Source organism: Pan paniscus, chromosome 9 (assembly GCF_029289425.2).
Source record: "Pan paniscus chromosome 9, NHGRI_mPanPan1-v2.0_pri, whole genome shotgun sequence".
Lineage (NCBI taxonomy): Eukaryota > Metazoa > Chordata > Mammalia > Primates > Hominidae > Pan > Pan paniscus.
Window position 1 is genome coordinate 49531392 of NC_073258.2, and position 23211 is coordinate 49554602.

The 23211-nt window shown below is 57.5% G+C and overlaps 1 protein-coding gene across 2 annotated transcripts; it reads right to left on the reverse strand.

Moving 5' to 3' along the window:
• Positions 1–1323: 1323 nt before the first annotated feature.
• MYBPC3 (myosin binding protein C3) lies at positions 1324–22392 on the reverse strand. 2 transcript variants are annotated; one of them, XM_057299316.1, is made up of 34 exons: positions 22368–22392; positions 20984–21250; positions 20232–20345; positions 19745–19843; positions 19507–19655; positions 18163–18280; positions 17596–17644; positions 17390–17419; positions 17165–17218; positions 16368–16388; positions 15948–16111; positions 13236–13368; positions 13004–13006; positions 12765–12889; positions 12574–12679; positions 12322–12488; positions 11735–11900; positions 10880–10986; positions 10745–10774; positions 9391–9530; positions 9064–9144; positions 8263–8422; positions 7442–7546; positions 7143–7331; positions 5631–5765; positions 4795–4962; positions 3673–3761; positions 3308–3503; positions 2945–3084; positions 2565–2724; positions 2317–2453; positions 1823–2009; positions 1596–1632; positions 1324–1460 (listed from the first exon to the last, which is right to left on the reverse strand). In XM_057299316.1, exons 1-33 carry the CDS (start codon positions 22390–22392, stop codon positions 1622–1624), a joined length of 3825 nt encoding a protein of 1274 aa, XP_057155299.1. In that variant the 3' UTR covers positions 1324–1460; positions 1596–1621. The 2 variants fall into 2 exon arrangements, with proteins under 2 accessions (XP_057155299.1, XP_054949658.1); XM_055093683.1 differs by lacking the exon at positions 1324–1460 and having other exon boundaries at positions 1498–2009.
• Positions 22393–23211: the final 819 nt, after the last annotated feature.

Here is a 23211-nt window from a genome sequence, read left to right on the forward strand (position 1 = left end):
TGCAGAGAGTTGGGCTGCCATGAATGAACAGGCTGCTAGAGGGAGCAGCCAGACGGCATCCTCACCTGAACTGAGATTAAGTGAAAGAAAGCCAAGGCCCTGGCCCTCTCCGTTCCCTTGCAGGCGGGTATGGTCGAGAGAGGTGTGGTGACTCAGCCAGAGCCTCCCACAGGGCCCCGGACTCCTGGCCAGGAGTGTCTTCCACTGCATAGAACTCCCAGAAGCGCCCCTAGGAGCCGCCTTCATGGAATTCTGTCCTGGAAAAACCTGGCTGCACTCTCAGGGAATTTGAGACCTGCTGGCTTCCCGCGCCGAAAAGGAAACAGATGCTCGGATTTAGGCTCCCCATGGGGGAAGTGAGAGCAGAGTGGGGCCCTGGCCCTGACACCTTTCTGGTGCCCAGCGTCCTGGACTGGATTGGGTTGCTGTCTCCCACCGGGGATATGGGTCTGAACCCGCTGTTGGCTTATTGCTGGCTGGGACTCCAAAGCCACCTAGTGCAGCTCCACCCCAGCACAATCACAACACTGAGATTCTGCCTCACCCCACCCCCAGGCGGTTGTGACCACGGCCCCTGGCACAAGGATCATGCTGAGCACCTGGGACCAGTTAAGTGCACTTTCCGCTGTCACAGCTCAGTTTCATCATCTGAAGAGTGAATGCTGTAGGGGAAGACAGGTTCCTTCCAGCGTTAATGTTTTATGAACTCAGAAACCACTCTGGGCCTGGTTTAATCATCGGGAAAACAAAACAAAAAACAGTATCTGCTCTCACTTTGCTGTGAAGATCAATGTCCCTGGGCTTTTTTTTTTTTTTTTTTTGAGACATGGTCTCACTCCATCACCCAGGCTGAAGTGCAGTGGCATGATCTCGGCCCACCTCAAACTCTACCTCCTGGGTTCAGGTGATTCTCCTGCCTCAGCCTTCCAAATAGCTGGGATTATAGGTGCGCCACCATGCCCAGCTAATTTTTGTATTTTTAGTAGAGACGGGGTTTCACCATGTTGGCCAGGCTGGTCTTGATCTCCTGACCTCGGGTGATCCGCCCGCCTCCGCCTCCCAAAGTGCTGGGATAACAGGCATGAGCCACCGCACCTGGCCATCCCCTGTGCATTTTTATGAAAACAGGCACACCGAAATTGAGAAGAGTGAGTTCTCTGTGACTGCACTTATCTTTTATTGCCCAATAAACATTGGGAAGACATAGCAGACCAGAAAGGCCTGTCCCCAGACATTGTTTCTTGAGGCCACCCTCCTTTTACCCCAAAGATCCAGGGGCTTCCTTCAGGAGCCCTGTGGACCAGTCTGTGCAACACCCACTCAGGACTGCCCGACAACTGCCCTGCTGATCCCCCATCGCAGCACAGGAGACACACTTGTCACACATACATCCAACAGTAGGGAGGGGTTTCCCCAACTTCCCTCCAGGCTCCTGGCACGGGGCTGGCATCCGGTTGTACCTGCAACACAGGTTATCTTACGAGTGAATGGAGGGCCCCTACAGCCTCCCATTTACTGATGGCTGCCCCAGGACCAAGGGCCAGGGCTGAGCCACTGACTTGTGCCCTGGGTGTCGGGTGGTCTAGAGTACATACCTGGCCATCCCCAGGAGCCAGCCTGGTCACTGAGGCACTGCAGAAGAGGAGGCCATGTCACTGTGTCCTCCCAGCCTTCTGGAAGCTAGTGCCCATCTGGGCGTGGCAGGGTCCGTGCCCTTGCAGCCAGGGCAGGTGCTTGGCCGAGGACAACGGAGCAAAGCCCAGGGTCCCCACTGCCGCCCGCTCTTCCCATCTCCCGGGCCCTGGCCCCGAGGGCTCCTCACCTCGCACCTCCAGGCGGCACTCACACCGTGCCTCGCCCTGTAAGTTGGTGGCCCTGCAGACATAGATGCCCCCGTCAAAGGGGCAGGGCTTTCTAATCTCCAGAGTCAACACTCCCTGCTTGCTGAACATGCGGAAGCGGGCGTCTTCTCCCAGGTCCAGGCCATTCTTGAACCAGGAAATCTTGGGCTATAAATAAGGTAAAGAGAGGGAGGGAAGCCATCCAGGCTGAGAGGGGACCTGGCAGGGACCCAGGGAGACACATCTGTGTTTCTACTCGGGGGGTCTTACAAGAGTCCCTGACTATGCCCAAGGCTGGAAACAAACATGGAACCAACAGTGAGTACCATGGCCCTGCCCAGGGGGAGGAACTCGGTCCATACACCCCAAGGTGGAGAGAAAGCAGGGGAGACAGGCTGGGGAGAGGACTGCTCGATGTCGGGGCCTATGAGCCCTGCCTCCTGGTCGGCCTGGACCAGCGCCTAAAGTTCCCTACCTTGGGGCTACCCCGGACAGCACAGCAGAGCATAGCAGTGTAGCCCGCGATGACCGAGCGGTTCACCAGGGGCTGGGTGAAGCTTGGGGCCTCGGAGAAGTCCAGGGCCTTATAGTTGGGTGGCTCATAGGTGATGCCTGTTGGTGACAGGACGTGGTACCGAGAGGGCCACACAAAGCTAGGCCCCTCTCCCTGTTCCCACAGCCTCCCTGCCCCAGCCCCTGGTTGGAAGAATGAGGGTACAGCACCTGGTCTGGGGATAAAGACGGGCTCCTTGGTGGTGGCCGCTCTGTCACTAAAGCCAACCATATTCTGGCTGAAGACGCGGAAGTAGTAGCCATTGCCAATGATGAGCTCTGGCACCACGCAGTGGGTGCGGCGGTAATGCTCTAAGACGGTGAACCACTCCTGGGGGCAGGGAGGGAGGGGAGGCATCTCTGGGCCAGGCCCTTCCTGATGCCGAGAGCCTCTCCTGGGTGCCCTTGGCATCTCCACCCCTACTATGGAGGGATTCAGATCAGCAGAGGGAGGGTGAGGGGTCCACGGTGAGGACAGTGAAGGGTAGCTGTGGCCTGGGTCTGCAGGGCCTAGGCAGGGTGCACGTGGGGACCCCAGACCCTGGGCTCACCATGGTCTTCTTGTCGGCTTTCTGCACTGTGTACCCCCAGAGCTCCGTGTTGCCGACATCCTGGGGTGGCTTCCACTCCAGAGCCACATTAAGACCCCAGGCGTCAGTCACCCGGAGATCCTGGGGAGGACTTGGCTTGTCTGCGGGAGACAGACCCAGTTGGGTCACCACGCTTCCTGACAGTGAGCAGGGGGTCACTGGCTCCAGGGACCACCCCACCCCTGCCAACCAGGGCCAGGCCTGCTGGGGCAGTGGACTGGAAAATGTGAGCTGTGGGTTGGGTCCCCTGGCCCCGCCCTTGGCCCCAGCAGCCCAGCCCAGGGAAGGGAAACAAGGGGGCTCAAGGAGGCCTTGGCCACGCACCAACAACCTGCAGCACCAGCGTGGCCTTGTCCTCCATGTTCTCAATGCGCACCGTCACCTGGTAAGTGCCTGAATGCACGCGGCGAGCGGCCCGGATGAACAGGATGGTGTCTGTGGGGCTGTTGCGGATGCTCACCTCCTCGCCTGCCAGGGGCTGCCCCTCTTTGGTCCAGGTCACCTGAGGCCGGGGCTTGCCCTGAGGGGAGGAAAAGCTTAACCCTGAACCTGGATCACTCCAAGGGCCGGCCGCCACCCCAGCCTCTGGTACCTCAGATCAGGCCAGCCCTGAGACATCAGTCCACTGGATGGGAACAACACACTGTAGCCTCTCTCCCCTGGGGGACAGGGAAGGGGGCCAGTCCCACCTGGAAAGGGATGAGAAGGTTCACAGGCTCCCCGACCTTCTTCTGAATGGTCTGGCGCAGGTGCCTGGGCAGCTGAAGCCGTGGCCGTTCTGTGGGTATAGAGTGGGTAGCTAAGTGAGGGCCCACCACAGCTCTGAGGGGCTCCACAGCTCCAACCTCCCTTGAGACAAGGCCCAGAGAGCTGCAGCTAAGAAAAAAGCTGCCTGCTGGGCCCTGCGCCTCCTTTAGCTCCTGCTAACACAGCAACTCCAGGCTGCCCAAGCCCAGCTGGCTTCCCCGAGCCTCACCACTTCAAGAGGCAGGGATCAGAGAGGGTAAGCAACTTGACTGAAGTCACACAGCTAGTAAGTCATAGACCAGGGTGTAAGCCTGGGCTTTGACACCCTATGCCCTGTGTTGTTTCCACCTGAGTTTGCTGCCTCGTTCCAGCTTTGAGAACCAATCCTTACAAAAGATGGACCCTTTGTTGGGACAAGGAACAAAGGAATGGGAAGTGGATCCCAGAGGGACCAATCTGACGACATAGACAATATTTACCTGTTGGAGCTGAGACACTCCTGGAAGAGAGCTTGGGTACTGTGGCTTTTACTTTCCCTGTTCCAGAACTAAGGGACTGACATACACCAAGAGAGCCCTTTCTGCACTTTTTTTTTTTTTTTGAGACGTTGTCTCACTCTGTCACCCAGACTGGAGTGCAGTAGTGTGATCTCAGCTCATTGCAACTGCCACCTCCCGGGTCCAAGCGATTCTTCTGCCTCAGCCTCCCAAGTAGTTGAGGGACTACAGGCACGCGCCACCACACCTGGCTAGTTTTTGTATTTTTAGTAGAGACAGGGTTTCACTATGTTGGCCAGGCTGGTCTCGAACTCCTGACCTCAAGTGATCTGCCTGCCTTGGCCTCCTAAAGTGCTGGGATTACAGGCTTGAGCCACTGTGCCTGGCCACCCTCTCTGCACTTTTTCCCTAGGCCTAGCGCATGGACGATGGCTCCAACCCCTCCTGTCTCTGCCCAGCGTTCTGGGCAGAGCATTCTGGGCCTCCCCAACTGTCCCCACCTCCACTGGACACCAAGGGCCTGGGGTGTCAATGGCAGGTCTTGTGACTGCACAAAGGGGCACTCACGCAGGATCTCCTGCACTGTCACCGGCTCCGTGGTGGTAACAGGGGCTCCAGGCCCTGCCATATTGTGTGCCCGCACTCGGAAAAGCAGCCGGGCCCCCGTGGGCAGGTCCTTCACCAGTATCGATGTGTGCTCTGTCAGCCCCTGCAGGGCAGCCACCCACTCTGAGCCTGGGGGTGGGGAGGGGGAGGCAAGGCCACAGGCTGTGTCACCACCGACACCCCACTCCCACTGCCCACTCCTCTGATAGGAATCTCCAGGATTTAAATATGTTTTTTTTAAATTTTTATTTGTTTATTTATTTTTGAGATGGAGTTTCGCTCTTGTCTCCCAGGCTGGAGTGCAATGGCATGATCGTGGCTCACCGCAACTTCTGCCTCCCGAGTTCAAGTGATTCTCCTGCCTCAGCCTCCCGAGTAGCTGGGATCACAGGTGCCCACCACCACACCCGGCTAATTTTGTATTTTTAGTAGAGACGGGGTTTCTCCACGTTGGTCAGGCTGGTCTCGAACTCCCGACCTCAGGTGATCCGCCCACCTTGGCCTCCCAAAGTGCTGGGATTACAGGCGTAAGCCATCGCGCCTGGCCTTAAATATGTTTTTAAAATGTAGTTGCTGATTTCGCACTGCTCAAAGAAGTGTTACAGTCAGCTTTACTCTGCATTTGTTTTTCACTAGGCAAGCTTTTTTACTTCTGAAAACAGGACAGATATTTCTCTGGGTGTCCTCAACTTTCGGCAAAAGTGGGCCTAAAAAACTTGACTACAGGTGAATCTGCTCAATGGCAAGGTGAGCATGTTCTTCCTTTGGGGAGGGGGGTTGGGGGCGGGGACACTCACAGCCCTCTGGGCAGTACTCCACGCTGTAGCCATCCAGGCCTCCTGCTCCCACGCGCTCTGGGGGCCGCCACTTGAGGGAGACCGTGGTGTCAGAGACGTCCTCTACTGCCAGGTGGGTGGGTTCGCTGGGGGGACCTGGGCAGAGGAGAGGTCAGAGAGGGGTCTGAGCAAGCCTGGGGAAGCTGGAGATCCATGCCCTAGACCCTGAACTGCCCACTGGTCACATAGGGGGCACTTCCTGTTCAGCTGGCTTTTGGCCACTTTAAGGAATATTTTGTCCCTGTTACAAGACATGTCTGTAGATTGGCTTAAAAACAAACAGCAACAGCAGCCAGGCACGGTGGCTCACGCCTGTAATCCCAGCACTTTGGGAGGCCGAGGTGGGAGGATCACCTGAGGTCAGGAGTTCAAGACCAGCCTGGCCAACATGGTGAAACTCTGTCTCTACAAAAATACAAAAATTAGCTGGGCATGATGGTGGATGTCTGTAATCCCAGCTACTCAGAAGGCTGAGGTGGGAGAATTGCTTGAACCTGGGAGGTGAAGGTTACAGTGACCCCAGATCGCGCCAGGACTGCACTCCAGTCTGGGTGACAGAGCGAGACTCCATCTCAAGAAAAAAACAAAAACAAAAACTAAAACTAAAACTACAGAAAACATGGGAATTTCCTGGCACGTATGATTAGGTGAGTTGACTAAGAACTGAACAAACCAGGAATCAGTCCCTAAAACGAGAGGCCTGGACCCTTCTCCCCACAGGCCCCGATTCCTGCCATCTTCCCAAGCTGTGCCCCATCCCTGGGCCCAGGGGTCCTTGGCCTGCCCTTGCCACAGGCAGCTGCCCCCGGACTCACCCACCCTAGTGGGAACAGGTGTCCTCCTGAGCCCTGCCCCAGTCTCAACACCCGTTCTGCCCACTCAGACCCCATTATACAGATGAGGAAGCTGAGGCTTCAGGGAGGGATGACTCCAGTTGGCCCCCCGGGGACCATGGAGCTGCCTCTGCCATCTCTGAGTCTTGGTCCAGGACTCTTTCCACAGACAGATGCCCCTGAGACCCCTCCACTAACTACAGCCCTTGCCCCATCCCATAGGTGAAAACCCTGGGTTGAAGGGTGTGGAGAACAGGGGACAATGAACATTTATTGAGCACCTGTTAGATGCCAGATGGCCTGCCTGGTCATCCCATATCATCCTAACAGCTCTCTGAGATAGGCAGTGTCATTATTCCCATTTTGTAGACATGGAAAGAGAGGCTTGAAACGTGAACTAGGGGTCGGCGTAGTGTGAGAGTCAGCTCCACCCCAACCAGCTGGGAGATCTCAAGCAGGTCATTTAACTGCTTGGAGCCTGTTTCCTCATTTGTAAAATGCGGCTGAGTATCCCCAGTCGAGGATGAAAGGAGACTGTGGATGTGAGTGTCTAGCATGGCTGCCTGCAGAGCACCTGCTATTATTGGAGGTTTTTAACTGGGGAGGGGGCGGGGGGCAGGACCAGGCCAGGCAGCCTCACCGATAGGCATGAAGGGCTGGGAGGCAGGGCTGGGCCTGGACATGCCGATGGCGTTGACCGCGTAGACGCGCATCTCGTACACCACGCCCTCGATCATGCGCCGCGCTTCATGACTCAGCTCCTGAATCAGGTCGAAGTTCAGCCGCATCCACCGGTAGCTCTTCTTCTTCTTGCGCTCCAGGATGTAGCCTGGCTCAGGGGAGGTGGCAGCTCTGGTCTGGAACCCAGGCATCCCCACACCACCTTCCCTCGGATCTGTTTGGCACCCTCACACCTCCATCCGGTGCCCTTGCACTCACCCAGGATGGGCTGCCCGCCGTCGTAGGCAGGCGGCTCCCACTGTACTGTGCAGGAGTCCTCTCCCACGTTGCTGATCTTGGGGGCCGCAGGTGCGTCTGGCACGTCTGGATGGGGTGGGATGGACCCACATCAGCCCTGCCCCGCTCAGGCCTTGAGTAACGTTGCTCGTCCCCTTCCCACTCCAACTAACTGCCACAGGCTGCCCCCACCACCCCCATATCCAAAGAGATCTTTCTAGAATGCATTTCTTTCTTCTTTTCCTTTTTTTTTTTAGTGATATGGAGTCTCACTGTGTTGTCCAGGCTGGGTCTCAACAGGATGCATTTCTGATGATGTCGCCAGCCCTCCATCAACCCTTTAAGGCTTCTCACTGCCCATATTCACCCCTGTCCTGGCTCTGATCCTCCCAACCCCACCCAGTCCTCTCCTGACATGTTTCATTCATTCTCCACACCCAAAAGGCCCTTTCCCTCCTCCATCCCTTTGTACACAGTTTCCTCTGCCTGGGATGCCTTTCCTCACCATCTTCTCAGCCTCCTAAAGGCATCACCCCCAGGCACAGGGATGGCTCTCTGCTCAGTGCTCCCACGGCACTCTGGACATGGCTCATGTACAGCAGTGTCGCAGGAAATCTGCTGGATGCATCTGCCTCCATCTCCCCCAGAGCAGGGCTCCTTTTGGGCAGAAAAACCTGTCCTGTTGCTGCTCGGCTCAGGGAGCATGCCCGTGATGTTTGTTGAGTGGCTGAATGAGCGAACGGATGGGCCCTCCTTGGGGCTGCCCCTCTGTGTTCTCCAGCTTGGACCCCGGCCGGCCTCACCGATGACCTTGACTGTGAGGTTGACCTGGTCCTCGCCCACAGGGTTCTTCACTGTGACCGTGTAGACGCCCTCATCTTCCTTCTCTGCCCCCTCGACCGTGAAGATGCTGCGGTCCTTGGTGGTCTCCACGCGGACCCGGCCCTCGGTCTCACACAGCAGCTGGGGGGATGGAGAGTTGGGGTGAGATCCAAGTCAGACCCCAGAGGCCCTTGCAGCCTCCGCAACAGCCAGATGTCCCGGGGGTCCATGGGGGGAACACAGCCTGTGGGAAGACTGCATCCACGTCAGCATCTAGTTCAAAATCATCTCTGTGGCACCGACTGAGGGCAGGGGCGCGGGTTCTAGCTTTGTCACGGGACCTGGGGCAACCACCTGTCCTCTCAGATGAGCTATCGTGAGGACCCCTCAAGACCCCAGCCTTCAGAAGAACCAACAGTGCCAGGCAGGAGCAAGACCCCAGCAGCTACACTGGCAGAAAAGTGTCTCAGAAACTACTCCTGAGTTGAGAGGGAGCACAAGGTCAAGGTCAAGGTCAGCTTAGGATGAAGGGAGCCAGGGAGCAGCCCAGTCATGAGGGCTTCCTGGCAATGAGAGGGTGTCCACATCCTTGTGATGGCCATCAGCACACTCCACAGAGACCCTGCCTGAGGTGTGAGGGCCCCACAGGGACCCTGCTGGGGGCAGCAACACACCCGGCCAAGTGTGGCACCTCCATGGAGACCTCGCCAAGGGCTCGGCACCACATAGGTAGAAAGTGATGAAAGACAAACGAGCCTCCTCCTGACCTCAGTCTCACTCACCTTCTTGTCAAACACCCACTCATCGCTGTCACCTGTGTCCTCTGGGGCATCTGGGGCTGGCCTGGCTGGGGCCTTATTCCCCTGGGAACAGGGCAGGAGGGAAGTAGGGAGCAGAGAAGCTGACTCAGCCTGGAAGCGCCCCTCTGCTGCTTCTTCCACCCCCTGACCCACACTGCCCACCTTGCCTGCCCCCTGAACAGTCTCTCCCACGGGGTAGCCAACAGCAGGGCGTGCACATGTGGGTGGGGTGTGCAGCAGGTCCTAGCACTTGGCTGGTTCCACACACCCATCTTACAGATGGGGAGACTGAGGAGGGACCCACAGTACCTGCGTGATAGCCTTCTGCCAGATCACAGTGGGAGCAGGGTCCCCAGAGATAGGGACGTCCAGGCGTAGCTTATTTCCAGCTACAACCACAATGGTGTCTGGTATGCGGCCTGGGCAGTCCAGGTGGATCTTGGGAGGTTCTGCAGAAGAGACAATGTAGTTCAGAGAAACGGGAGAGCCAGGAAGAGCACAGGTCACTGGGGCGGGGCTGCTCAAGAGCCTGGGCCCCTGGTTATTGGTTTTTTAGATTTGTATTGAGGTATAGTTTATGCTCAGATCTGACAGTAGGCTGAGTTCTGACAGATGAATACACCCATGCAATTATTAATCCAACCAAGATCTGGAACATTCCCATCACCCAAGGACGTTGGCTGGGAGGCTTGTAATATTCAGGTCAGGTCACCTAGCATAGCATTTTGAAAACTGGGGGAACATCAGTGTCTTGCCACACACATACACACACACACAATACACACACACACGCATATACACATACACACATGCATATACACATACACACACAGACACACATACACATACACACATGCACACACAGACACATGCACACAGACACAAATACACATACACGCACACACACAGACACACATATATACACACACAGACACATGCACACACACGCACATGCACACACATGCACGCATACATGCACACATTAAAAAGGTTCCCTGGCCAAATAAATCAGGAATCCGCCCTCAGTTAAACAAAGCTAAGCAGTCTGGATGCAGTGGCTCACGCCTGTAATCCCAGCACTTTGGGAGGCCGAGGCAGGCAAATCATGAGATCAGGAGATCGAAACCATCCTGGCTAACATGGTGAAACCCCGTCTCTACTAAAAATACAAAAAATAATTAGCTGGGCATGGTGGCGGGCGCCTGTAGTCCCAGCTACTCAGGAGGCTGAGGCAGGAGAGTGGTGTGAACCTGGGAGGCGGAGCTTGCAGTGAGCCGAGATCGCGCCACTTCTCTCCAGCGTGGGCGACAGAGGGAGACTCCGTCTCAAAAAAATAAAAAATAAAAAAAAAGGAAGAAGAAGAAAAGATGTAATAATAACAGTCACACGTGTGACAGCACTTGACAGGTCTGATACATCATGTCACCTCATCTTTATAACTATCCTATGAGGTGGCACTATCAGGGTTCCCATTTTAGAGAAGAGGAAACTGAGGCTCACAGAGATTATAATTGACCCATGGTCATGAGTGGCAAAGCTGGAGCTGGGCCCCAGGACCCCCACTTTTGATCCTTGCTCTTCCCTCTGTGAGTGGAGGGGAGGCCTGCGTGGGTGGGTTGCGGGAAAGTGAGCAGAACCAAGACTCAGGGGCCCCAAGACTTACCCTGCCTGGGTACGAAGTCAATCTTGACCTCTGCAAGAGAAGGAAGAGCAAGTAGCACGGGGGCAAAGGCAGGGCCCAGTGACAGGGGCTCCTGGCCCCACTGCCCCGACCCACCCTACCCTGGAGCAGGCTCACCCATGAAGTGGAGCTTGGCTGACAGGTTGCAGGCGAAGCCCTCGGGCACAAAGCTGTAGTCAGCCTCGTCGGCAGGTGTGACGTCGTCAATGGTCAGTTTGTGGACCCTGCAGGGGAGCAGTGGCTCAGGGGACCCCACTGGGCCACACACCCCTGGCCTTGCCAGATACCCCAGCCAGGGTCCCAGGAGGCCCTCACCTTGTCCTGGCTTGTTGGTATTCTGATTTTTAAAAATGCCTTTTTTTTTCTATATTATCTAATTTTCCAGCTTTTTAATGTGCCTTCAGAGGTAGGCAGCGTAAAAGTGATTTCTACATCAAAGCATCTCCTTGGCTGGGCCCTTGGAGACTGGGCAGGGGCTGGGTCTCATTAATCTCTGTGAACTTGGGCCCAGCACGGCCAGCCCAGTTGCTCCAGGGATGAGCAAGAGGGCGGGAGAGGCAGTGAGGGCCTCTGGCCAGAGCCGGCCTCCTTGGTGGCCTCCTGCCCTGCCCTGGTCACAAGCTGGGGGAGGGTGCTAGGGAGCTCTCGACCCCGTCCGTGTCTCTCCCTGCTGCCTCTTTGTCTCTGTCCCTCTGTTCTTCTCTGTCTCTGACGAACTCTCCTATGTGTGTGCCTCCCTGTGCATATCTTTCTGTCTCTATAGAACTATTTCTGTCTTTCTGTCTCTTTGTCTTTTTGGGTCTGTCTGTTTCTCCCTCTCTGTGGGTCTCTGTCTCAGTCTCTGTCCTGTCTCTGTGCATCTGCCTCTCTGTCCACCTGTCTTTATCTCTCTTTCTCTCTGTTTCTCCCTGTCTCTCTCTCTGTCTCCATCTCAGTCTCCACCTGTCCCATCCACCTGCCCTGCACACTCACCGCCCGATGTGGGACACCTTTATGCGGCTGTCAGGCACCAGCTCCTTCCCATTCTTCAGCCACACACCCCGAACATTCTCATCTGAGACCTCACATTTGAACACCGCCTGGTCCTTTGCGCCCACCATCAGGTCTGCGATGCTTTGGTACACCTCCAGCTTCTTTTCTGCAGGGCAGGGCAGAGCCATTGAGCTCGGGAGGGTGTGTGGGTGTGGCGTGAATCCCTGTGGAGGGCGTGTGGGCCCATGGGCGCTGGTGCGCACGTGTCTGGGTGCATGTGGGCATGTGAAAACACGTGTGCCTGTGTGTGCCATGTTTGCCTGTGATGGTGCAGTGCACATAAGGAACCTCAAGTGTCTGAGGGGTGGTGATGCTCACCAGGCCCGTATGACCCTCTCAGTACCCTCTGGAGCGGTCACCTCAGCATCATCATTTTAGAGATGAGAAGGATGAGGTTTAGGCTGTCAAAGGCCCAAGGTCACAGAGGCCTTGAGCCCAGGTTTGCCTGCTCCCCTACAGGGCTAGGTGGGGTGGGGGCTGAGGGGCCCAAGCCCTAAAGCCTCATGTGCCCCCCCAGCCAGGCTCACCCTGCACAATGAGCTCAGCCAGCGCCTGGCCCCCACTAGTGCACAGTGCATAGTGCCCCGCGTCCTCCAGCGTGGCCTCGTTGATGATCAGGTGGTGTCTCCGCCCGTCCTTCTTGAACCGGTATTTGAAGGTCTCCTCCCGGGTCAGCTCCACCCCATCCTTCAGCCTAGCCGGGTGGGTGGGTGGCAAGTGCTGTGGCCTCTTCTGGGCAGATGCCCCCAACACCCATGCCCCGTGCTTCTGGAACTCACCATTTGACTTGCGCCCCCTCCTCCGATACTTCACACTCAAACTCCACCCGCTGCCCCACCATCACCAGCTGGTCCTCCAAGGGGCGCGTGATGAGCACAGGGGGCTCTGTCCAGGCAGGGTGAGCATGAGGGTTGGCTCCCCTGAGGCCATCTCCTCCCCAGGTTCCCACATCCTCAGGTCCCAGGCCCACCTTTCACAAAGAGCTCCGTGCTACACTTCTCGCCACCCACCACGCACTGGTAGGCTGCGTCATCCGCCAATGAGCACTGGCTGATGGTCAGGGTACGCTTGGCACCGATGGACTCAAAGATGTACCTGGGTGGGGGCCGCAGGGAAGTGGCAGGAAAGCTGCGGACACACCTCCGGGCCCAGTGCGCCCCATGATAACCCCTGTGCCCCCCACCCCAAGCCATCCAGAGGGGAACTTACTTGCTGTAGAACAGAAGGGGCCGTTGAAGTGTTCCCGACGGGAGGAAGTGAGCCCGAGACAAAAGGAGAGAGAGAGAGGGACCGGCAGGAGCAAAAGGATGGGAAATTAGGCCCAGAGAGATGGGGCTGAGAGCCACACCGAGTCAGAGATACGCATGTGGAGAGGGGCAGGAGGCAAGGCTCTGGGGGTCCCCACCTCCACCCGAGCCCCCCTCCCCACCTCAGGCTGCACCTGCCACTCATCTGGATCTCCTGGCCATTCTTGAGCCATTTGACCTCAGCGTCATGGTCAGCCAGTTCCACGGTCAGCCGGATCTTGTGGCCTTTGCTCACCTGGTAGGCCGGCTCCAGCTTCTTCTGAAAGGCTGAGCACCACCCCTCAGCCCCGGCCACCCCACCGCCCGCACCCTGCTCCCCCAGGCCAAGCTACTGTGGCTGTGGCTGGGGCCCAGGTCCCCCCCCAATCCCCTCTGTGCCGCCCCGCTTCCACTTCTCTGTGTCTCTATTTCTTTTTGTTTTGTTTGTCTGTTTGTTTGTTTGTTTTTTGGACAGAGTCTTGCTCTGTTGGCCAGGCTGGAGTGCAATGGCGCCATCTTGGCTCACTGCAACCTCTGCCTCCCAGGTTCAAGTGATTCTCCTGCCTCGGCCTCCCGAGTAGCTGGGATTACAGGCATGTGCCACCACGCCCAGCTAATTTTTGTATTTTTAGTAGAGACGGGGTTTTACCATGTTGGCCAGGCTGGTCTTGAAATCCTGACCTCAGGTGATGTGCCCGCCTCAGCCTCCCAAAGTGCTGGGATTACAGGCATGGTGTCTTCATTTCTTTATCTGTGTCTATGTGTCAACCCACCTCCTTGTCTCTGTCTGTCTGACCTTGTCCTTCTGTCTTCCTTGGGGTCCTCTCCACCTGCTCAGCTCAGGGATTGGGTTAGGGGCTTCCAGAAAGACAGAAGCTTGTCAGGAGAACTGGGACTGGGACAGCTGTGCCTTCTCTTCTCTCAGCAACCCCTGAGTTGTGTACTCCAGGCGCTCCCACCTAGCGGCCCTCTGTGCCCAGCACTCTCACTCCCATCTCAGCCCCCAGGGCCAGTGCGGTGGTCCCCATGCTGCTGCAGTGGGGGAAATAGGGCTCAGAGAGGCGACTGGCCCAATGCTGCCAGCCCAGCAGGTGTGTGGCAGAGCTGGGTCTCGAGCCTAGCCCTGCTCCACAACAATGCCTCCTCTTGCGGCCGTGTTTGTAAAAGCCCATGTTGCTGCTGCTGAGCCCAGGGAGGAAGTGGGGGCTCCATCCACCGAGCAGAGAAGGACCCCTGAGTCCTCAAATACTCTGGCTGGGCCTGCAGTCAGCTGCGGAGGGGCAGAAATCTACTGCTGGGTGCTCTGTGACCTTGCGCTAGTTCCTTAAACCCTCTGTGCCTCGGTTTCCTCCTTAGTAACGTGGAAATGGTAATAGTCCTTCCATCATAGTGTTGTTTCGAGAATTAAATGAGATAATTACATAAAGCACCTAGTGGCTGGCTTAGGAAGGAAGGAACTCACTTTTTTTGAGATGGAGTCTCATTCTGTCACCCAGGTTGGAGTGCAATGGCACAATCCTGACTCACTGCAACCTCTGCCTCCCGGGTTCAAGTGATTCTCCTGCCTCAGCCTCCGGAGTAGCTGGGATTACAGGCGCCTGCCACCATGCCCAGGTAATTTTGTATTTTTAGTAGAGACGGGGTTTCACCATGTTGGTCAGGCTGGTCTTGAACGCCTAACCTCAGGTGATCCACCTGCCTTGGCCTCCCAAAGTGCTGGGATTACAGGTGTGAGCCACTGCACCTGGCCAGCAATTTGCTCTTTTTACTATTGTTGCTATTCCTGGAAGACACCCCTACCCTCGGAGGTCCCCATCTGCCTGGCCAGCCTCCATCTTTTCCTCCTTGGGCACCTACAGTCCTTTGCTTGGTGCCCTCTGGGCTCAGCAGTTCAGGAGTTAACCCAGAGGAACATTGGTGGCATTCAGGGGATCCCTGGCTTAAATGGGGCCATGGTGCCGGTAAGGGCCAGGCCACCTAGCGATGGGGTGATGGGAAACCCAGTGAGGCTGAGACAACAGGGAGGCAGGGCAGAGGGATAAGGGGCCTGGGGGAGGTCAGCAGGGAGGGACTAACCAGCTCCTCTCCCCGTCCCCATGATCGTGTGTGTTTTGTGTGTGTGCTTTGGGAGGGGCTTGTCTCCCACATCCTGCATGGAAGCTGACCCCTCCATTCAGTCGGTGTTTATAGAGCGCTCGAGGTGTGTGCCAGGCCCTGTGCTAGACCCAGACACGGTGGGGAGAATGCATGTGAGACCCCTGCTTTCCCGGCTCACACCCGCCCTTGTCAACCCCTCAGTGGAGAAGGGCTATTCCTGGGCTCTCCTCTTTCCATCTGCCTGGGGGTGAGCGTAGTTAACCCAAGCCCTCCTGCTTTGTTTGCCTGAGAGAAAGATTAGCCAGGCTCTTTTCTTTGCCTGTGTGTGGCTCTCCAGGCTTAGCGGGCCTCTTCCCTTTTCTTTTGGGTGTGGAGAGGGTTAACCGGGCTTCATTTCTTTTCAGAAGAGGGTAGAGAAAGAAAGTGTAGCCTGATTTTTCCTTGGTGAGGAGGGTTAACCTGAGCTCTGTCCTTTTCCTTGTGGCTGTCCTGGCCTAACTTTTGCTCTTCTCTTCTATCTCTGTGGTAAGGGGCTAACCTGGGCATTCTTGGCTTTTTCTACACAAGGAGGGGTTAACCTGCGCTCTTCTTTCCTGTGAGTCTCTGTGCTAAGCCGGACTCCGCTCTTTCCATGTATGTGGACGAGGTGGGGGGCTAACCTTTGCCCTCTCCTCTCCCCTGTGGGGAAGGGCTAACCTATGCCCTCTCCTCTCCTGTGTAGGGAAGGGCTAGCCTGTGCCCTCTCCTCTCCCCTCTGAGGAAGGGCTAACCTGTGCTCTTCTTCTCATCGCGCCTCATGCCCTTGAGCCTCTTTAGCATGCCGCGCAGGTCAGTGACGCCGTACTGGAAGGCGATGCGCTCGTACTCAGATGGGGGTGCCTGCCGTAGGATCTCCCACACGTCCTCCTCTGCTGGTGCCTCCAGCTTCGAGTCCCTGTGTCCCGCAGTCTAGGCTGTGGCCGGGGGCAAGACTGCAGCCCCCTGGGTGGGGCTTCCTGGGCCCAGGACCAAGGAGCTGTAGCCACCCCTGTCCCTCTGCCCCTTCCCTTCTGGTGGGGCAGCTGGAGCTGCTCTGGGTCCCAGGCCAGGCAGGACTGGGGGCCAAGGGAGCTGAAGAGGGGCTGGGGATCTGGAAGGGCTCCTGGCATAATTAGGGGTGATGAGGGTGCTGTGCTATGTTGGGCACTCACCTCGGGGTCCGGAAACTGCTGCTCCAGGGGTGGGGGTGGGAGAAAGGGTAGGTGACACATGAGAGGTGTGGCCACCTTCCCTCAAAGACCTGGACCCCACCCATGGGCCTTTACTTCCTCCCTATTTTCCGCACTTGCACTCCCTGTGTTGTGGGGCACCCATGCTGCTCCGGAGGCTCTGGCAGGACCTCCTGTGTGCATTACTTTTTCTTATCCCTCCTAAGCTCTGACAGATAGGTGGGTGGCAGGAGAAGCCCAAGGCACAGAGACTCACCCCTGTCCGTGGGGAGCCGCACCCTGCTCTGAGTCTCTCACCACAGCCTCTCAGAGAGGGGACGGGAATCCCCTCTGCACCCACCAGCGCCCTGCCGCCCCCAAACACCCAGACCCCGATTCTTACTCTCTGGGCCACAGCAGCAGCAGCCATAATGGAGGGGCCGGGGGAGAGGGAGAGAGAGGGCAGAGAGAACATAAGTCAGTTGGGCCGACCTGGTAGAACCTGCAGCTCTGGGGACCCTCTCTCTGTTCCTTCTGGGTCCCCAGAGTTTACGGAGGGAGCTTTTGCAGCCTCAAGTATGGAGTGGCCGTGGGGGACACTGAGGATGACTGTTGATGGGACATAATGTCTGCAGAGCCCTTTAACTCCTTCCACACGGGGATCATCCCCTCGACAGACAAGGAAACCAACTCAGAGAGGTGCAGTGTTGTGCTCAGGGTCACACAGCTGGCAAACCACAGTGCTGGGATTTGGAGCCAGGCCTCACCAGCTGCCCCAGGAAATGCCACCCAGGACTCACCTCTTTTTCAGCAGTGAGCTGAAGTCCAGAATCCCAGTGTCCTCATGGCTGTCACTATGGAGAGGGACCCCCAGTGAGGCTGCAGTGAGGGACTGGAAGGGGATTAGGAGCAGGATGGGAGTGGAGTGGGGAGGGAGAAAGGGACACTAGCCAGATTGGGCCCCCACCCGTCTCAGACCCCTGGGGGTCTGTGGATGGTGCAGGTAGGGCCTGGGGCAGGGGTACCTGATCCGCCGACCACCTCCAGCCAGGCTCCTGTGGGGGTTAGACTCAGTATCCTCACCTGCCTGGGAAGCTTGCTCTCCCCTGCAGCCCCCACTGACTTCAGCTCCGCCCCGCAAATCATCCCCAGCCCTGACCCCCAGTCGAGACCCTGAAGGGCCTCAGACTCCAGCACTGGCCTCCCCCAGGCCCTGAGGATGGCCACTCACGTGCGGCGGAAGGCTGATAGGAGGTCCAGGTCTCCGGTGCCCATGGCCTCTGGGTTCAAAGGGTGGAGAGATGGGGGAAGGGGCTTCAGAGGGGGCCGTTTGAGAAGCCCTGCCCTGGGGGCGGCCTCTGAGTATTCACAGACTTGCCCATTCATGACCCCATGAGGCTGGGCATCTGCCCCAGGATCTCACCTTCCCAGCCTTTCCCAGGGTCAAGGTACCAGGCAGGTGGGATGGTTTATTGTCCCCAATTCCCACCCATCTCTCAACTCACCTTCACCCATCGCCCAAACATTCAGACAGTGCCAGGCCGTGGGCCAGGAGCCGTGACACCAAGATGATAAAACAGAGTCCCACCCAGATGAGACCCGGACTCAGCCCTAAGCCCCTACGCCTACCCTGCAAGCCTTGGGGTTTCTCTCACACCCTGTGTGTGCAGCACTGGGCACATGGCCAGCACTCATGTCTGGATGTGACGAGGCATCCTCCTTAGTGTTGGGAAAAGGAGGCAGGGGACCAGGACCCATGGGGAGCCCGAGCCCAGGACAGACACCAGGGCCCCCTCACCGTGGACAGTGAGATTGAAGTTGGAGCAGTCAAATTTGTCCTTGGTGGACACCTCACAGCGGTAGCCGCCAGCGAAGGCAGGCTGGGCATCGGTGATGTGCAGCTCGAACAGATAGACCTGTGTGCATGGAGGGACGGGGCGTCAGGGGACACCAGGGGACGGGAGACAAGGCTCCACACCCTTAAAGGAGACTGGGAGTGGCCGGGCGCGGTGGCTCATGCCTGTAATCCCCACTTTGGGAGGCTGAGGCGGGCGGATCACATAAGACCAGGAGCTCCAGACCAGCCTGGCCAACGTGGTGAAATTCCGTCTCTACTAAAAATAACAAAAATTAGCCAAGTATGGTGGTGCACACCTCTAGTTTCAGCTACTCGGGAGGCTGAGGTGGGAGAATCGCTTGAACCCAGGAGGTGGAGGTTGCAGTGAGCCAAGACTGAGCCACTGCACTCCAGCCTGAGCGACAGAGCGAGACCCTGTCTCAAATAATATATATATATTTAAAGGAGGCTGGGAGTGACAAATGCTCATCAACCTTCGCACCCTCAGGCTTTAGTTAACCCATACAGAGTTTTTGTATAGAGAAAGGGGACTATCTCAAAACCCATGATTGCCATCTGCTGGCACATGGTTGTGGTGAAATACAGGCTTTTGTGCAATGCACAGCCCCGCACAGCAGAACATGTTGGCCTCTCTTGCTAGAGGCCCCCTTGCCTAGCCCAGGACTGGGGAAGGTTGGGAAAAGCAGAGGCTTGGAGTGAACAAACAAGGGGACTTAAGCCTTAAGGTTCTGGTGGGCAGGGCGGAAAAAAACAAAACACAAAAAACGAAGGCTTAAGGTTCTAGGCCTATGTCTAAGTGACCTTGGAGCAGCCACTTAACCTCTCAAGCTTTGGTTTCCGTGTCTGTATAATGAGGAATTGTTCTGGTTAATCCCTGAGAGTCCCTTGAGCCCTTAGCCCTGATACTCACCCATCCAGGGGCTTTACAACCCCACTAGCTGGTGCCCCTATGCTTCACAGTGTCCTCCAGATTTCCTGACCACCCTGGGCGCCCCCCCACCCCCGGCCAAACCTTATTAGGTGCCCCCTTGAGGTGATCATGTCCACCAAGTCTCCCAGGTCCCCGACAGTGCTCCCATGAGCCTCATCGCGCTCCCTGGCCCCCAGGCCTCCGGGATCTCCCTGTGGGCCCCTGGCCCCTCCACCTGCCTCCCAGATTCCCCACACCCCTTGCTTGCAGCTCGTGTGTGCCTCTGGGTCTCATGGTGCCCTCTGTGTGCCTTGTGCCTTCTAGGGCTCTCCATGTCCCCTCTCTCCGTGTCTCCACGACCCCGGTGGACCCACCTTGCTGGTGCGGTCGTAGCTGTCATGCAGCTGCAGGTGCTGGCCCACCTTGCTGCTCAGGTCCACCCATTTGCCCTTGAACCACTTGACCACAGGCGGCTTCAGGAGGCTGGCGCCAGCCACGCGGGCTGAGAAGGTGATGCTGCCACCTGCAAAGGCAGGGCGACAGGCCCGACTTGGGGAGTGTCCTGCTGCCCCCCTTCCCACCCCAATGCTGGGCACAGCAGCTCACACTCACCCACAGTCACCTCGCCATCCTGTGGCCGCATCACGAAGAGGCCAATGGGGTCATCGGGGGCTCCAGGGGTAGGACCATTGAGAGCTGCTGAGCTTGACCCTGTGAGCAAAGGCTTTTTCTGTTTGTTCGAGATGGAGTCTTGCTCTGTCACCCAGGCTGGAGTGCAGAGGCACAATCTCGGCTCACTGCAAGCTCCGCCTCCCAGGTTCACACCATTCTCCTGCCTCAGCCTCCCAAGTAGCTGGGACCACAGGTGCCCGCCACCACGCCCGGCTAATTTTTTTGTATTTTTAGTAGAGATGGGGTTTCACCATGTTAGCCAGGATGGTCTCAATCTCCTGACCTCATGATCCGCCCACCTCAGCCTCCCAAAGTACTGGGGATTATAGGCCTGAGCCACCGCACCTAGCCAAGCAAAGGCTTTTGAGACCTGCCCTGGACACCCCCTACCCACGGATCCTGCCCCTCCCTGCCCAGCCCCTCTCACCTTTGGGACTTGGGGCACTTTCTCCCAGCTCAGCGGCTGGGGCCGGGGCTTCTCCAGGGGCTCCCGTGGCCTCAGCAGGGGCAGGGGCAGGGGCCAGCATGGGCTCTGCCTTCTCTGGAGGGGATCAGATGGGAGTCGTGGTGCAGCCACTAACCAGAGACCCCTCCACCCTCTCTCTCCTGAGCATCGGACCCATGAGCCCGCTGTGGACGAGGAAAGTCTGCCATGGCTGTCCTCCCGCTGCCTGGGCCCCTCAGAGGCAGCTCATGCTGAGCTGGAGAGCCAGCCTGCCTCTCACATTCTCCTCCCCGTCCCAGGCCATCAGTTCCTATGTCCTCTGCATCTGCCCTGAACAGCTCCAGGTCCATCCCTGCTCTGCCCCAGCCTTAGAGCAGCCCCTCAGACTGGGCTGCACTCCCCTCATCCACAGCTCCTGGGGCTTCCCGGCCAGCACACAAGGTGCCCTCTGTGCAGGGTCATCTCCCCAGGGAGGTCTGCAGGGGGAGAGTGGGGTTGTGTCTTGTTCATCTCTCCCACCTACGCCATGGCTGGAACAAGCCAGGATGGCACATGGGGGTACTCAGAGAGGTCATGTGCAGAAAAGGGGGAAAGGGCGTTCCTGGTGGGGGGCACAGCCACAGCAAAGGCAAGAAAGTGTGAAAGCACCTCCTGTTCCCTGGATGGATGGAGAGTCGCTGGGCTGCCCCTCCCCCAGCAGCCCAAACCTCAGGGAAGGCTGATCAGGATCTTACCTGCCTCTATGACCTTGAGGTCGAACTTGACCTTGGAGGAGCCAGCAATGACTGCGTAGGATCCCTGGTCGGCAGGGCCCACTTCCCGCACTGTCAGCGTATGCCGTGTGCCCTCTGTGGCCAGGCCGTACTTGTTGCTGGCGCTGATGTCACTGCCTCCGCGCTGCCAGCGCACCTTCACTCCTGCCCGCTCTGTCTCGGCCTCGAACACGGCAGGGCTGCCTGCAGCCACTTCCACTGACCGTGGCTTCTTGCTAAAAGCTGAGACTGAAGGGCCAGGTGGAGGCTACAGCGGCCCCTGGTTGGAGCGTGCACCCCACCCCTGCAGCCCCTCTCAGTAAATACTGTGCTAGCACTTTCTATGCATCCCCTCACGTAATACTCTACCAGTTCTCTGAGGTAGTTGCAGTTATTCTGTTCATTTCTCAGAGGAGGACACTGAGGCTCAGAGAAGCTAAGCGGCTCCTCCAAGATCACACAGCTAGCAGTCGGGAGAGCCAGGGCTGTGGTCCTGACCTCCCAACAAGACTTTTTCTGCATGTGTCCACTTTCCCTGCTTGGAGACACCCGTGATGAACCCAGCTCCCTTTCCCCCAACCATTTCGGGCCCTTGGCAGGGGGCGGGGAAGTCTGCCTACTTGGAATGTGGCCAAATTTGTCCTCCAAGGACCTCAGGCTGGGTATCAGCAACTGAGATAAAGCTGGCCTGGGAGGGCGCTGGGGGATGGGGACCTGGATCTCTGCCCTGGACAACCTTGGTAAGGGCACAGCCCAGGCCCAGGTCCCTGGGCTGTGATTTTCCCTGCCCTTGGCCTGGGTTCAGGGGCTCCTGACTGTCCTCTCTCAGAGAAGAGGGGCTGTGTCACCCTCAACATGGGGGCCACACCGTACAGGCTCATGAAGCAGATAATGTCACAGCCAGGAGGAACCAACCCAATGCCACCACCACCCCCGGCGCCCCAGGTTGGGAGACTGAGACCCATAGTGGGTAGAGACTGGTCTGAAGGCATGCCGTGAGCCTGGCTCAGCTCCATACTAAACGTGGGCTCTGTCCGCGGGGAACCTTGCTGTGGAAGGTGAAGGCAATGGGACAGGAAAGGGGTCCCTTTGCATTCTCAGAATGGGTTGACCCCGGGTGCTTCCTGTCTTGGCTGTGTCCCCTCTCTGCGTCCCTGACCTTGGGTTTACCTTCACCTCTCATCAGAGGGATGGGAAAAAGAAACCGAGAATCAAAAAAGGACCCTGGAGGACTGGCTGCCCCTGTCCTGGGGCTCAGAGGTCACGTCCTCGTCAACCCCCTCAAGAACTCCCTCCTAGCCCTGCTCCCCAATTGTAGACACCCCCCTGCTCCCACACTTAGACCCAACCCCAGTCCTAAAGCTACCTGGCTTCTTCCCCGGCTCAGGCATCCTGAGAGACGTCACACCAGGCACGAAGCAGGCACAGGTCACCCAAAGAGGGACTGAGTGGGGTCCTGTCCTTCCCACTATATATGGGGACCTCCCCCCTCCCCAGGCTCTGCTTATCTGCCTCCTGTCCAGCCACCTGCTAAATATAGATGAATTCCAGAGAGCTGAGGTCTCTCCAGGGAGAAGGTAGGGCCACATTGTCCCTGGCTGGCTCCTGTCCCTTCCCCCTCACCCCCTGCAGCACAATTCTGCCTCCCCAACCTTTGGCAAGCCTCAGGGGTACTCCAAGCCCCGTGTGTGTCCCTCTTACAGCAAATTGTACGGTGGGAGCATGCTGGGCCCATAACCCTAAGGCTAACGGGTCAGGAGCATCCTCGCAGGCAGTTCAGGCAGTGGTCATGTCCACAGACCCTGGGGCCAGGGTGTCTCTGAGTCCTGGCACTGCCATCTCTTTAATCTCAAAGCACCTGGTTTCCTCATCTGTAAAGCGGGGTGGGTGAAAGCAGCACCCACTGCACAGGATTGTCACACGTATGAAGTGGGTTTATAATTTTAAAAATGTTAGGCCGGGTGTGGTGGCTCATCTGTAATCCCAGCACTTTGGGAGGCCGAGGCAGGCAGATTATTTGAGGCCAGGAGTTTGAGACCAGCCTGGGCAACATGGCAAAACCCCATCTCTACTAAAAAAATAAAAAATAAAATAAATACACACACACACACACAAATTAGCCAGGTGTGGTGGTGTGGACCTGTAGTATCAGCTACCCAGGAGGCTGAGGTGGGAGGATCGCTTGAGTCCAAGGAGTTCCGGGCTGCAGT

Bases quoted from the DNA above. Each gene is read 5' to 3' on its own strand.
- MYBPC3 (XM_055093683.1), bottom strand. From the start codon at position 22,392: ATGCCTGAGCCGGGGAAGAAGCCAG. The intron at 19,844-20,231 runs GTGAGAGGGGCT...CTTTGCTCACAG, and splicing joins AAGTGCCCCAAGTCCCAAAG to GGTCAAGCTCAGCAGCTCTC. The intron at 18,281-19,506 runs GTGGGTCCACCG...CCATGCACACAG, and splicing joins GCTACGACCGCACCAGCAAG to GTCTATCTGTTCGAGCTGCA.